This window comes from Poecilia formosa, unplaced genomic scaffold, assembly GCF_000485575.1.
Source record: "Poecilia formosa unplaced genomic scaffold, Poecilia_formosa-5.1.2 Scaffold391, whole genome shotgun sequence".
NCBI lineage: Eukaryota > Metazoa > Chordata > Actinopteri > Cyprinodontiformes > Poeciliidae > Poecilia > Poecilia formosa.
Genome location: NW_006800330.1, coordinates 424,861 through 438,966, shown reverse-complemented (window position 1 = coordinate 438,966; position 14,106 = coordinate 424,861). Strand labels below are relative to the sequence as shown.

The window sequence follows — 14,106 nt, the reverse complement described above, 5'->3', positions numbered from 1 at the left end:
CAGGTGTCTTATTAAAAAACTAATAATGATAGTTATTATTATTATTATTATTATTATTATTATTATTATTATTATTATGTTAGTGGTTGTAAGTAGTTCAGAATCTTAACACTGCTAAGGACAATTAAAAGTCATTCTTCAAATAAGTTATAATAGTGAAGCTGTAGTTATTTTGACTATTTTGTTTTCTGTAAAGAATGTTAAGGAACCATTTATTGTTGTTTTTCAGATGTTAATTGAGTTATTACACCAGAATTTTCTTATCAAGCAAAATAAATAAATAAATAAATAACATCTATAAAAAAAATCAAATGATGCCTCAATCTAAATTAAATTAAGAACAAAGAAGAAGCAAAGTTATTGGCATATGCAAGTCTGAAAGAAGTTATCAATTCATTAGGATGAAATACACAGTGATGGCTTTTCCGAAGCCACTCACAACACGGCGGCAACGTTTACGTACAGTTTGAACGCTCACGTAGCATCTAATTGTTCTATGTCTATGTGTGCGTCAGCACGCCTGAAAGCTGGGGTCCCCGCCCCATTTTTCTCTCCCAGTCCATTGATTTTAAAATCGCTGATCAGAAATCAGCAGGCGTGCTCTTAATTTACGGCCTCGCCACGGAAGAGGCGTCGCTCGGAAACAGATTCAAAGTCAGTTTTACTGGCGAATCGCCGGTGGTTTGTTATTCCCGGTCACGAGACGGTACTTCCTGCGAGAACGAGGCCGAAAAGTAAACAGAAATCGAGGTGGAAGCATTTCTCCCCCCCCGTGTAGCTTTGAAATGTGCAAATTTAGCTGGTCAGCAAGTGTCTCCTAGCGTTTGTCCCGTTCAAGAAAACCAACAACGGCGGGCTGAGACAGAAGGGAAGACACCGAGGTGAGTTGTTGCAAAGTTTTAACCGTAACTGTGTGAGTTTTTGCCTTTTGTGTTTGGTTTCCAGGAGATAAGTTTGATATTAGCTAAAGGTGGCTAGCAGTCGAGTGGATAAGCTAGCTTTGCTAAAACAAAGGAGTTAAAATGTATATTATTTACGTTTTATTTGAACCAGTTGTGTCTATTAAAGTAACCAGCAAGAAATAGATTGATTTAAATAGGTTTCACAAATTAATAAGTATTTTACAGCTTTTTAAAATCCGCCCAACAATGGTGATAGCTAGCCGTGTTCTTTCAAAGCAACTAACTAGACTAGATGCCATTATGTTACATTATAACACAGCTTGTTTTTTACTGTCAAGCTTCTATTGTTAGAAATGATTTTTTAATCTGATCTGAATAAAACGCGCTGAAGTTTCAGCAGAGAGAAATAAAACTGAATCCATTTTATAAGGTTTTATTCTCAATGGACTGAAATGGGATTGGAGAGTCAGATTTTTTTCTGATCGACCAATAATTTCAGCCATTTATGATTCTGCTCTGAAAAAGGTCAATAATTAACACCGATACTCTAGAACAAATTTCCAAATTATCATAAAATTGTAGTAGAGTAAAACAAAATGTCTATGTTTTCTCAAGAATGGTCCAAACTTAAAGAGCTGTGTTGGGTGTATTGCTGAAAATGTACAGTTTTGATTAGAGATCACTGACTTTTTGAGTTATCTGCACACCCAGAAATGTAGAATTGTTCATAATCATAAAAATAAAGCCTATATAAATTTACCCAAACCATTTCTTGTACAATGTTATTGCATATTTGGGTTCTCTCTGGGTACCTCTCATATTAAATGTCAGATTACATCCGTTAATCAAAGTGGAATAGCTCTTAACCAACCTAACATTGGGGTGCATTAATTTTTAGAGTTGAAGCCAAGTTTTTGTACAAAATAGTGTGATTATGATCAAGAAAATGGCTTTGAACCATCAGTTGTTAGACAGAAATCATCCTCCTACAAGTACAAATTGGCATATGGTTGGTGTTTTTCTGCAGCAGGCGGCTGTGTCTGTTTTTCTTCAAAATGGCCAAAAATACTAAGACACAAACGAAGAAGAAGTGAAGTGATCAACACCGTCGTGAGAAAGGTCAGATTGAGACACAGCATCTCTTTCGAGGAACTGCTTATCAAGATGGCAGCATGAACCAAAACCAAAACAGTTTCCTAAACATGAGGGAAAACAAACATTTGCAAAATGCAATGTGATACTTATAAATATACCTTCTAACATCCTGTGAAATCACCAATAAAAGTAAATGCAGTTTTAAGAACTGTTGTAAATATTGAAAGGAGGTTTTTTTTTTTTTTTTTTTTTTTACAATTTATTCAATGCCACAAGATCTACTGTGGATAAATGACTCAAAAAGAAACATCCCAAGCTTTGGGAAAACCTCAGTGAGAGCCATTTTCCACAAATGGAGAAAACCTGGAACAGCGGTGAACCTTTCCAGGAACGTCCGGCTTTCCAAAACTACTCCAAGAGCAAATCCATCACTCATCCAAGAGGTCACCAAAAAGAAAAAAAACAGAATAACGACTAAAGGTCTGCAGGCTTCACATGATACAACACAGATGGACTAAACAAAAACATCCATTGGAGATTTCTGAAAGCATCTTGTTGTAGAAATTATCTACAACAAGCTGAAATTATACAACTCTGGGAAAAACAAAGAGCCCACTGCACTGACCTCCATTAAAACCTCCTGGTTTTTCCACCAAATGTTGATTTCTGAACTCTTCCTGAGTTAAAGCATTAGTTTTGTTGCTTCTAAATGAATATTAACTTGTTTTCTTTGCATTATTTGAGATCTGAAAGCGCTGCTTCTTTTTTGTTTCTCATTTTCTGCTAATAAATCCTAAATATTTGCTTGGGACTTCAGAGTCATGTTGTCAGTAGTTCATAGAATAAAAGAACAAAGTTCATTTTACTCAAACATGAACCTATAAAGAGTAAAATCAGAAAAACTGATCATTTTAAGTGGTATCTACGTTTTTTCCATAGCTATATATTCTGTGCAGTTTTGGCTTAATTACTGCTGTAAGTAAGCTATTCTTTGAGTCTGTATGCTCAAGTCAACGAATAATCAATTACTAAATTAATTGGCAATTATTTTACTAATCACGACTAATCCGATTAATCGTTTCAGACCTGCTTAAAAAGGTTCAATTATTCTGGAAGTTTAGTGGAGTTTCTCTGGAGCTCACACTGTGAGAATGATTCTTCATAGATTCTTTATTTTTATTTAATTTCTCTTCTGACCTGCGTCGCTCACAGTCTGTTGGCCAGACAACATGGAGACTGTGTGTTTCCGGCTACCGGGACACGGGGACACGACCCTGAAGCACATGAACTCCCTCCGGTCCCGCCAACATTTCTGTGACATTACCATCGTGGCCAGCAACAACCAGACCTTCAAAGGTCATAAGGTCGTGCTGGCGGCCTGCTCGCCCTTCCTGAGGGATCAGTTTCTCCTCAACCCCTCACCCAGGCTTCAGGTGGGTGAGATTAAACGCACACCGCCTTCCCAGACGCTGCTGTGCACTGTGGAACATATTTTTCATGCTTTCTCCAGGTGTCGATGCTGTACAGCTCCTCGGTTGTGTGCGACCTGCTGCAGTCGTGCTACACCGGCATGCTGCAGTTCAGTCCTGAGGAGATCGTCAACTACCTGACTGCTGCTAGCTACTTCCAGATGGAGCACATCGTGGAGCGCTGCAGAGCCGCGCTGGAGAGATACGTGCAACTAAAGAACCCCAATCTGCTGAAAGTCAGTCCAACAGTTAATTTAAACCACGTTGATCTGCCGTCTGCCTTCTCTCTCACTATGAAGAAGTAAAACTGTGCATTTTTCTTCCTCCTCCTTTCTATTTTTAGATGGAGGAGGACGGTCAGGTCAGACCGGTTATTCTCAGTGCCAATGTTCATTCAGTGGCTTCACCTCTGACCACTCAGCCCTCCCCCATCGAGCAGCACAGCCCTGCAGTCATCACACTGGAGGAAGAAAACAGCGAAACATCTGCTCAGCACGCCGGCGACAGCCCCGTGCTGGATGAGCCCGACGCCAAGGTGATTTTCACACCTCGCATGCGAACGAGACGCACTAAACGCTCCTGCTATGTCTGCGTACGTGCAGCTCACAGTGTCTAGATGTTTAGTGTTTGCTCTTAAGAATCCACACTGACGCAAACAGATGAATTAATGCTGTGAAAATGCAATAATCTGTTTCAAACTTTAGTTATTTTTAGTGAATTTGATCAACCTAAAATGAAGCTCAGAACCGACTTTATGGGCTTCAGAAACTGCTGAAACTGAAACAAGTCTGGAAGAGAGCTTAACATAAAAATATAAAAATACATGGAACACATTAAATAATTAAAACATTACATTTTTCCAAATGCCACCATTACACATCAAAATGTTCAATTTGAACCACTATGAATTCAAATAATTTATAATGAATTCAAATAATTTATAATGAATTCAAATAATTATTGTAATAACTATTATTAATTATTAATAAATGATTAATTCAAATAATTTACAATATTTGAATTTATAGCATAGATTTTTAGTCTAAATCTAGACTATAAAAATATGCATTATTAATTTAAAGATGTATATAAAAACTTTCTTTGTGTGTAAATATGTTCTGCCAAAAACTTCCATAGTTTTATCTTAACCTGGTTTAAATAAAACTAAAAAGTCTATTAGGCATTTTTTTTTTCAAACAAATGATCAAGCGTAAACTAAAGCAAATCTGTTACTGCATTTTAGCCAATAGATTGTTTATTTTCTGGTTTTGAAAAAAATGATTTTAAATGTTCATTTACATTTTTTATGTATTTCTAATATTGTATTAAAAGGCTGATGTTGAACAAAATAAATTGCACATTTTTAAATCTGATTAGTCATCAGAAAATAATCCTTAAAATAAAAAAATGATAGCTACAGCCCTAATAGAGACGAAAAATAAAACTCCCTCCAGGATTTATGTAACTTATTTCGGGTTGTGACTCAGTGTTGGCCGATATTTATTCATTAAATGACTATTAGCATCCGGAGCTAAAATCTGTCTCCGTTTCCAGCACGTCTCCCGCAGCAACATTTGAACACCTGCATAAAACCGCAGCTCTATTCTTCTCTTTCATGCATCGTTAAGCAGCTTGTGAAATACCTCAGGACATTACAGGAAGCTGAATTCAGTTTCACTTTCCTCTGCTAGACTCGTTGTGTGAGAAAAGAACCTGTTTGACAACATGAAGTAGGCTTAGCGAGCTTAAGAACCAACGCATCACACTCTGGCCTAAAGAAACTCAACAGGAAACCTGGTCATTTTAAATAAAACAAGGTTTTATTTAAAACCATGTTTTAAATAAAACAAGGTTTCAAAGCCATTTCCAAGTCTGTGGGTTCCGGCAAACCACAGAGAAATCCATTATCCACTAATGTGGAAAACATGGACCAGTGGTGAGGCGTCCCACCGGGCCGCCCGACTGAAATTACTCCAGAGAGCCCTGCTGACTCACTGAGGAAGTCCAGCCAGCCCAGACTGCAGGGCTGCAACTACCAATTATTTCTCTAACTTGATTGTTCTGACGAGTAATCATATTTAAAAAACTGGCACAGTCTACAGATTTTCCATTTAAATACATTAAAAGATGGAAATAAATCATTTTTGATTAAGAAAATAAATATTTGACCTTGTAAAATGCAATAACATAACTTTCCTTCAGTGCACATGTCAAACTCGAGGCCTGTGGGCCAAATCTGGCCCACCGTAGCTTTTTATGTGGCCCTATAGATCAGATCGAATCAAATCAATGCAGTTTTTATCTGTTTCCTGCCAAATCATATCAATCAGTTTCTTGAGAATTCACGCAAAATCAACAAACCTCTGCACCTTTTTTCACTAATGCATTGCTGGGAGTTTATTGCAGATTTTTCTCAAAAATTGTTGAAAACGTTCTTGTACTAAACGGCTGCCTCAGTCTTCATTAATGTCAGGTTATAGTCCACAATCTGTACAGCGAGTAATACAAAGTCGCATTTACCGTCATAAATAAGTGCAAATATTTCTAAATTAGTAACACAAACACATTTTCATTGCAAAATGAATCATGAAATCCTGGAGGGACTGAAAAGATGTTCAGTAATATGATTTAATTTTAAGAATTCATTGATATTTTAACAGTTGAACAGGTTTTATCAAAACATTCTGGCCCTTTAAGAGCATTCATGATCCTGATTCGGCCCAAAATGAGTTTGACTCCCTGCTTTAGTGAATTTGAACCGTGTGAAGCTAAAGCGACGCCGCCTGAGGAGTTTTGAGTAAAACATACTCGCAGACAAAGTTTTGTCTTGAAAAGTAAACATTTTATTGTTAACTCCAGGTAAACGCGATGGGTGAGGAGGACGAGAACCGGCCGGAGGACTACAGTGTCTACAGAGTGTACATCCCAAAGGAAGAGCTGGCAAACCGAGACGGGGAGGCAGACAAGGGAGACTCCGCCGATGTTCCTCAGGATCTGTGCTACCCAGAAACCAACAGGATATTCATTGCGGGAGACGGCAGCGAATGCGACTTGGACTCTGCTGAGGATCTGAGTTTCGGGGGCCTCAGAGCGTTCCGGCGAAGACTGTCTGAGCCGAAAATCAGCCGCGGCAGAGGGAAAGGCAGGGGGAGGGGATTCAAGAAGCGAAAGTGGGGATCGTCCCAAGAGAAAAGGTCGCCGACCTTAGCTCACCGTCAGGATCTGTGGTACGCCGCCGCTGCTGGACTGGGAGGGGGCTTTGCCCTGGACTTCAGCCAGGAGGATCTGAAGACCGCAGCAAATTATTTTGTTGATTTCCCCCGGTTGGACTTCGCTTTGGGCAGCGTTCACGGTGAAAAGGTCTCCCCCATGAATCAGTTCTCCCTGGAAGAGTCTGGCGCCGGCGAAGGGAGTTCTGGGTTGAACGCTGTCGGCACAAACGAAGGAGGGGACGAGTCCGTCGCCGTGGTGGGCTCCACTTCCAGCGTGACGGGGCCTGTAATCTGCGAGCACTGTGGCCTCACTTTCCCCTCAGCACACTCCCTGGCCATCCACTCCCGCTCCACCCACCTGCTGTACGTCTGCCCCTGCTGCGGGAAGCACTTCCACCACTCCAGCAACCTCACCCGACACATGGCCGTGCACCGAGGGGCCGCCAAGGCCCACCAGTGCCCCCTGTGCTACAAGACGTTCACCCAGAAGTCCACGTTGATAGACCACATGAACCTCCACAGCGGGGAGCGGCCGCATCGATGCGCCTACTGCCACGCCCGCTTCGCCCACAAGCCCGCCTTACGACGCCACCTGAAGGAGCAGCACGGGAAAACCACGGGGCAGAACTCCCTGCACGAGCAGGAGGAGCGGGAGAGGGCGAGAGAAACTGCAGTAAGAGAGCCGGAGGAAGAACAGGAATGCCTGGTTACTGAACAAACGGAGCAAGTGTCATGAGCAAAAACATGTTCCATGTTCTGTTAAACCCAAACTTCAGTGTGTTTTATCAGGGTCTTTTTGTGACGGGCCAACACAAGGTGGCGTACAATTGTGAGGTAGAAGGAAAAATTCCACTTTTTACAAATGAAAAGATGAATTATGTGGCATGCGTAGATTCTAGCAAGGGCTGGACAATACATCAATAACAATATATATTGTGAAAGACGTGATTGATATCAATAGAAAATATGTCTGATAGAATAGTCAATAATTTTACTGAACTCATATCCAGAACCACATGGCATTCTGGGGGACGGAAAGAGGAAAGCTAAGCCAGCTAGGCTAGGTTGGCGACTTCAACTAACTCACTCACTCACTCACTCACTCTTTGGTTACCTAGCAACAGCGTGTTGCTAGGTAATTTAAGATTTCACCACGGTGCCTCATAACTGCTTAAAAATTCAAAACTGAGGTGTGGAGTGAAACTTTGGCTAAAATAGGAAAAAAAAATGCCATCAGTTCAAACTAATCAATAATTATTGATATCGACTGATATGAATTAAACACGTATCATTAGACGTTTTTCAGCCATATCGCCCAGCTCCGGTAGAATTTCTACCGGCCAATCAGAGAACAGAAGAAGTTGCGAACGATGACGTAGATTTTTCTGCTTATAGTTTTAGCCATGGCAGCGCTGGAAGTGGCCGAAGCCGTTCAGTGCGTGTTGGCCGTGCTTCAAAAATACTTAATATTAACAGCCGTTTTATTCGGCTTTGCACTTCGCTCTTTACAGTGCAGGGTCAAGCTAGGGCATGACGTACGTCACGGCCGAACGTTAGCGTTGGGTAAAATGTAAAACTTCAAGAGACAGCGTCGAGAAAGGGGCTTGTTTTTACGAAGCTGGTACATTTATATTCATATGTTTGTATTATTTTAGGGCTGAACTATATAGCCTAAAATCAATGTTATTATATATTAACCAGTTAATTAACTGCTCATCTCCCTCCTCGACCACCGCCTCGGTTTCCACATTTGACATTTTCTCAACCTCACCGTCTCTCTCGCTTCTTCTGGTTGGGGTGGAGTCACGTGACTGCTGAATGTACACGTAGCGCGGCGTCTTAAAGGAACACGAGCATAGCCTACTAAAAAGATACGTTTTTTTTTTAACCCTGGTGTTTACAAATGGGATCCAACCGATCCCACACCCATATCACTTGTATCAGTTGCCTCAGTCCTCGCATGACTGAGGCAACTGCACAAGGGATAAAAAAAACACCGAAAATACCAAGATGTGCAAAATGGCGTCGGTCATCGTCATAAATTTCGGTGTTAATTTTATGGTTTATCGCCTTGGCCAATCGTTGTTGGATGCTCACCGTCCAATCTTACTGAGCTTGAACAATTTTGCTTAGAAAAACGGGCATATTTCTCCTTTTTGAGTCATTCAAAGATATGGAGACACACATTCCAGATTTCCATTGAAACGTCCTGCTTTGTGTTGGTTTATTACATCAAAATCTCCTAAAATACACAGAGATTTATGGTTTTAACTTTAATGTGAAAATGGTTCAAGGGAAATGAATTGTGAAGCCTTCATGCTCATCAGTTTACCGCAGTCTGCTGGATCTGCTTTTCAAAGGGTCATGGTGACGTTACTGATCTTTTAAAGTGCTAAAAATATTAAAATGCCTTCATATGTTTACTGCCAAACCACGTGTCTAGTGTGAAGATAAATGGACAGTAAACAAGCAATATAAATGGTATTTTCTGGTTGTAGCTAGTAGCTGTTAAACTGCATCTGAGTAAACTGTACCAGTGGATATTATGTGAAACTCCCTGAAGCCAAAGACGATTATTCTACCAGTACTTTTTTTTAACATATCTGAAATTGTTGTGAACTATTTTCTCTTTTGGGTTTGAGTGAGATATTTTGTAATGTGTCATGTAACAAAAAATGAGAGAAAATTACTAACATGTCTTGTTTTTAATGTAGATATTTGTACTGTAATGATAACTTAGTGATTCTCCTCTCAAACTGTTCATCTGCTGCACACAGAAGGTTGATTAAAACGCATCAATGATCCGAATATTGGTTTGAAACGAGGAGAGCTGCACAGGTAATAAAATTTGAGAGCACTCAGGAAGGATTTAAGTTTGGTTATTTTCACAAGGAATGCAGGATGCTTATTTATTTTGAAGATTTGTAGTTCAGTTTAAAAAAAAATATCGAAGGTTTGATGTGTAGCATTTAAAGCCTAATTGTCAAAATAAATGCAACATAAAATACTGCTTTCGGTTGCACAGAGTTGAAAGAAAACAAGACTGCATCTTAATTATTTTTACATTGTATATCTATTTAAAACTGTTTTAAAATTTTTAATTTTCAGATTTATTTCTTCATGATTTATGGCAGATTTTTCTCAAACGGTCCGACTTTAAATGAAGAGGATGAGATTCTATTCCGTCTGAAAATTTGTTCTACTCATTCCTCCATCCTTCTGTCAAATTCCTAATAAAGCCGTGAAGTTTTATATTTCCACTTTTAAAAATGAAGAGTTCAGGATTTTGCCAGGAAAGATATGCAGAAACCTTAGAAATCCCAGTTTTATGGAATTCTACTTGAGAATGTGATTTATTCAATTCAACAAAAAAAAAAAAAAAAAAACAATCCCACAATACAGGCCAGCTTCTCACTAAAAAGAAAAAAACAAAACTTCTTTTATTCCAGGAAGTCTTCACTGTAGACCACTTGGTTCCTCTTATCCCTGTACGAGCCTTTGGTGCTGTTCTGCACAGCTGGAAGAGTTAAAAAAGGAAAGAAATGACGGGTTGACCTTCAGAAACAGACGTCTCGGTGAACAAGAGAAGAAGAGTTTACCGAGGGAGGCCCACACTGATTTTCCGGTGGCAGCGTCCAGCATGGGCTGCTTCCTGGCAATGCTGACTTTAATATGAACGTCTCCCACCACGGCTCCATTCAACTGTCCGAAAAAAAAACACAAACAGGCAAAATAATCAACAGTTTGATGGAAACATTTAACCTGAAGACAAAGATTTAGACATTCTGCGTTTCAACCTTTACTTTTTAATAGAAGTAAATTTGGAAAAATTATGTTTTTGTGTTTGCTGCTAATGGAAAAGAGACTCAAGTTTCAACATACAGACACAACATTGATTTAGTTTAGGGACATTGTTATGCCTCATTGTTTCACAGATCAGATTTAAGTTACATTAAACTTGGGTTTTATCAATTAATACAGTGTTTGGGTTTTAAGATTTTATTTTTGAAAAATAGTTTTTTTTCCTCCACCAAATCTTTCTTTGGTTTTCTATAGTTAAGTGTGATGTCTGCTTTTCTCTCCGCTGAAAAAAAAAGCAGAGATTTCCCCCACTTACCTAAAACACAACTTATCATTAAAAGTAGTCAAGTAATGGACTGAAAATAAGTGGAAAGCCTCCATAAAATGTAAAAATAGCAAAGTACCTACCTCAGCTACAGCCTGGTCTGCAGACTCCATCTTCTCAAACGTGATAAATGCACAACTGCAAAGATAAGCAGGAGGAAGAGTTCAAGTGTTCATGTAACAAGGAGAATGCATCAGAACGTCAGGATAATGCTTAGCAGAGTACCGGTTCCGTACTTGCGCGGGTTGTCCATTGAGAGGTCGATGAGGTTCCCATGCTGGGAGAAGGCAGAGCGCAGGCTGTCCTCCACCAGGCCGGAGCCGTAAACGTACACCGTGTTCCCCTTACGCACACCTCTGCGCTCCGGGTATGAGTCCGATCCTAAAAGGAAAAGACAAACAAGAATCAAAACCACACTTTTCAGTAATCCATCTGCATTTTTTCTAATTTCAGTTTATCTATAAACTGAGTACATGATGAGGCTTTGTGAAAAATTTGTGTTGGTTGGTTTTATTTTAATGCTTTCAATTTGTAATAAAATATTTTTAAAAGGTAAATAAATAAAAACCACCTATGAAGGTCTACTTACTTCTGAAAGGTGTGTCTCTGTCTCTGTCTCTGTCTCGCTCCCTGTCCTGGTCTCTGTCTCTCTCTCTGCTTCGTTCTCTGTGTCTTTCTCGTTCCCGTTCTCGTTCTCTTTCCCTGTCTCTGTCTCTGTCTCTGTCCCTGTCCCGGCCTCTTTCTCTATCCCGTTCCCGGCCTCTGTCTCTTTCCCACTCCCTGTCTATGTCTCTGTCCCTTTCTCGGTCCACGTCACGGCTGGACGACATGCCGCCTCCTTCTTCTTCATCCCGGTATCGGTCGCTTGAACTAACGAAGCTGCAGGGACACAAAGACACTCAGTCAGACCCCCAGAGGGACACTTTTAGAGGATGGGTTCAGGTTCGGGTTTTCACCTTTCATACAGACTCTTCATTTGACCTCTCTTTCCAGACTAGAACAAATGACACAAAGAAACTTCAGAATAGAAAGCAAAATGTATATATAAATAACATAAAATCTCATTTATACCTCATGTGGATCATCATCTGTAGAGACACTCCTTTGGAAGGGTAAGAAGGCAGGAGCCGGACCTTTTTCTGGGTCCTGATGAAGTGGAACAATAAAAGAAGAAAGCAGGAAGAAAAAGAGATAAGCTGCATGTTCCTTTATCAAAACCAATTAATGTACAGATTAGTTGGGCTGAAATGATTAATTGATCAGCTATTGAAATAATTGTCAACTAAATTAGTAATTGATTAATCATTAATTGGAATATGCAAATTCAAATAAGGCAAGTAATTAAGGAGTAATTCAGCCAAAACTGTAAAAAAAATAAATAAAAAACTTGTAATTGTCTGTAAATCTGTTTTAACCTGAACTCCTTAACTGTCAGTTTTAGTTTCACCTGTTTCTGATTTACTGCATTTTAGGCAGTAAAATAAAATGCATATTTTCTTATTTAAAAACTATACATTTTTTAATTTGGATTTTTTCATGTATTTCTAAGATTATATAAAAAGGCTTAAGTGGTTGAATGAAAAATCTGTGGGTGGTGCCATTTTTTAATCCAATTAATTAATTAATCCTCAAGATAATCTGTAGATTAAATCGATTACTGAAATAACCACTAAGTCGTATTACACACAATGCCTCATTTACTACACAGAACTGAGGAATACTATTTACTCAGATCATCAAACTAATTTAAATAACAGACAATGGTAATCAAAGTGAAAAAAAAAAGCAAAAACAGAGGAAACCTGTGTTTTCTGGGGTCCAAATTATTTTCCACTGCCCTGTATTTAATGATACAGTACCTTAAGTTTGATTTCTAGCATTCGGGAGCGTTTGAAGCCGGAGTTCTTGGTCTCTGATTTAATGGCACTGATGGCTCCTGACTTGATGAGCATTTTAGCTTGCTCTGTCGCTGTTGCGGTATCAACAACAGGCTGATCCGACAGTGCTGCAAAACAAAGTAGTGAAATATTTAAAATAAAATCCAACCAAGTGTTTACATAAATAAATGCTGATTGATTAGCGCTAAAAATATAATTTTTCTCTGGTTTATCTCAGCACTTGACTAAACACAATCAAAGCAAAAAAAAAAAACAAAAAAAAGGGTATCCTAGATAAGAGACGCCTAGGCAGTTCAACAAATGTGTATTTTATAAGCTTGCTTAGGTTGTGTCATAATGGCTTGCTGTTATTGTCACAGTTCTTAAAATGATCATATTTTGTGGTAATTCAACCTAGTCTTACTTATACATATATTTATTTTTGTTTTATATCTGTACATGTAAAATATCTTCAAAGATAGCAAAGTGGAGCTAACGTCAAATTCCTCGTTTTTGTGCAAAAACCTTGACTAGTAATAAATTTAGTTATAAATATATTTTAAAAAATCAATCAAAAGCACTTACTCCTTTTCAAGCCACTCTGGTTTGTTTGGTTGGTTGAACTCTGCTTCTTCAGTGCAAGGAGAGCCTTTTTCTGAAATTACAGCAGTTAAAACACTTAGTAGCTGTTGACTGATGTTGCAGCAGCACACCCTGTTAGCAACTTCACAAGAACCACAAGAAAACCTGACAAATCTATAGATTACTTCTTACTGCGCTGTTGATACACTGAAATTTCCCCAAAAAGGGAAAAATAAATATTGTTTCATTTTATTTTGTGCTATTCTATTCATTCACTCATCCACAAACATTATTAATATTAAGTATGAATCATTTCAGCCTCTTGTAGAGCAAAATTAGGTGAGTATTTGAGCCTTTAAGCAATATTTATCATGGTAACGGACCACTGCGATATAAAAGGAAACAATTCAAACCAGGAGATTACCTTTTTCTTAAGTTTAGCATACTTCTTCTGTAGAGACTCCTCTTCCTCCGTTAGTGAGTTCGGAAACAACACCATGACAGCACTAAAGGAAGCAAAAAAGGCAAAAAGGAGCATTAATAAAACAGAGCTTTTATTTTCAACCACCGTTAGCCGTCTAATTTAACAAGCCAGAAACGGCAGGGTAGCTGCTTTCCAGAGACTACAAGTGGTAAACAAAACAGCAAATAGCAAAAACAGAGTTGCTCTATTAATGCAGCCCAAAACATGAATTATTTTATTCTAAAATAGTATTCGTAATAACTCACCAACCTTCTCTGGAATTCAAACGGCTCAAACAAAAACACCGACGCGTAGATATTACGTAAGCACGTATTTTATTTCTTTTTTTAAAAAATATATATAAACAAAATATACTTATA

At 38.8% G+C, this 14,106-nt stretch overlaps 2 protein-coding genes across 4 annotated transcripts; one reads left to right on the top strand and one right to left on the bottom strand.

The window, feature by feature from the left end:
- The first annotated feature begins 542 nt into the window (after positions 1–542).
- On the top strand, positions 543–9,543 carry LOC103154566 (zinc finger and BTB domain-containing protein 12). 2 transcript variants are annotated; one of them, XM_007575898.2, is made up of 6 exons: positions 543–881; positions 1,930–2,021; positions 3,210–3,430; positions 3,508–3,702; positions 3,810–4,001; positions 6,326–9,543. In XM_007575898.2, exons 3-6 carry the CDS (start codon positions 3,227–3,229, stop codon positions 7,412–7,414), a joined length of 1,680 nt encoding a protein of 559 aa, XP_007575960.1. In that variant the 5' UTR covers positions 543–881; positions 1,930–2,021; positions 3,210–3,226; the 3' UTR covers positions 7,415–9,543. The 2 variants fall into 2 exon arrangements, with proteins under 2 accessions (XP_007575960.1, XP_016518308.1); XM_016662822.1 differs by lacking the exon at positions 1,930–2,021 and having other exon boundaries at positions 3,208–3,430.
- A 453-nt stretch (positions 9,544–9,996) lies between these two features.
- Positions 9,997–14,050, bottom strand: nelfe (negative elongation factor complex member E). Of its 2 annotated transcripts, none has more exons than XM_007575894.2 (11): positions 13,993–14,050; positions 13,688–13,769; positions 13,267–13,336; positions 12,664–12,809; positions 11,876–11,950; positions 11,761–11,798; positions 11,394–11,683; positions 11,041–11,185; positions 10,888–10,942; positions 10,278–10,380; positions 9,997–10,195 (listed from the first exon to the last, which is right to left on the bottom strand). In XM_007575894.2, exons 2-11 carry the CDS (start codon positions 13,760–13,762, stop codon positions 10,119–10,121), a joined length of 1,074 nt encoding a protein of 357 aa, XP_007575956.1. In that variant the 5' UTR covers positions 13,763–13,769; positions 13,993–14,050; the 3' UTR covers positions 9,997–10,118. The 2 variants fall into 2 exon arrangements, with proteins under 2 accessions (XP_007575956.1, XP_007575957.1); XM_007575895.2 differs by having other exon boundaries at positions 13,997–14,050.
- Positions 14,051–14,106: the final 56 nt, after the last annotated feature.

Bases quoted from the DNA above. Each gene is read 5' to 3' on its own strand.
- LOC103154566 (XM_016662822.1), top strand. From the start codon at position 3,227: ATGGAGACTGTGTGTTTCCGGCTACCGGGACACGGGGACACGACCCTG. The intron at 3,431-3,507 runs GTGGGTGAGATT...TGCTTTCTCCAG, and splicing joins ACCCCTCACCCAGGCTTCAG to GTGTCGATGCTGTACAGCTC. The intron at 4,002-6,325 runs GTGATTTTCACA...TGTTAACTCCAG, and splicing joins TGGATGAGCCCGACGCCAAG to GTAAACGCGATGGGTGAGGA.
- nelfe (XM_007575894.2), bottom strand. From the start codon at position 13,762: ATGGTGTTGTTTCCGAACTCACTAACGGAGGAAGAGGAGTCTCTACAG. The intron at 11,684-11,760 runs GTGAAAACCCGA...GTGTCCCTGCAG, and splicing joins ATGAAGAGTCTGTATGAAAG to CTTCGTTAGTTCAAGCGACC. The intron at 10,381-10,887 runs GTAGGTACTTTG...TTTTTCGGACAG, and splicing joins CAGACCAGGCTGTAGCTGAG to TTGAATGGAGCCGTGGTGGG.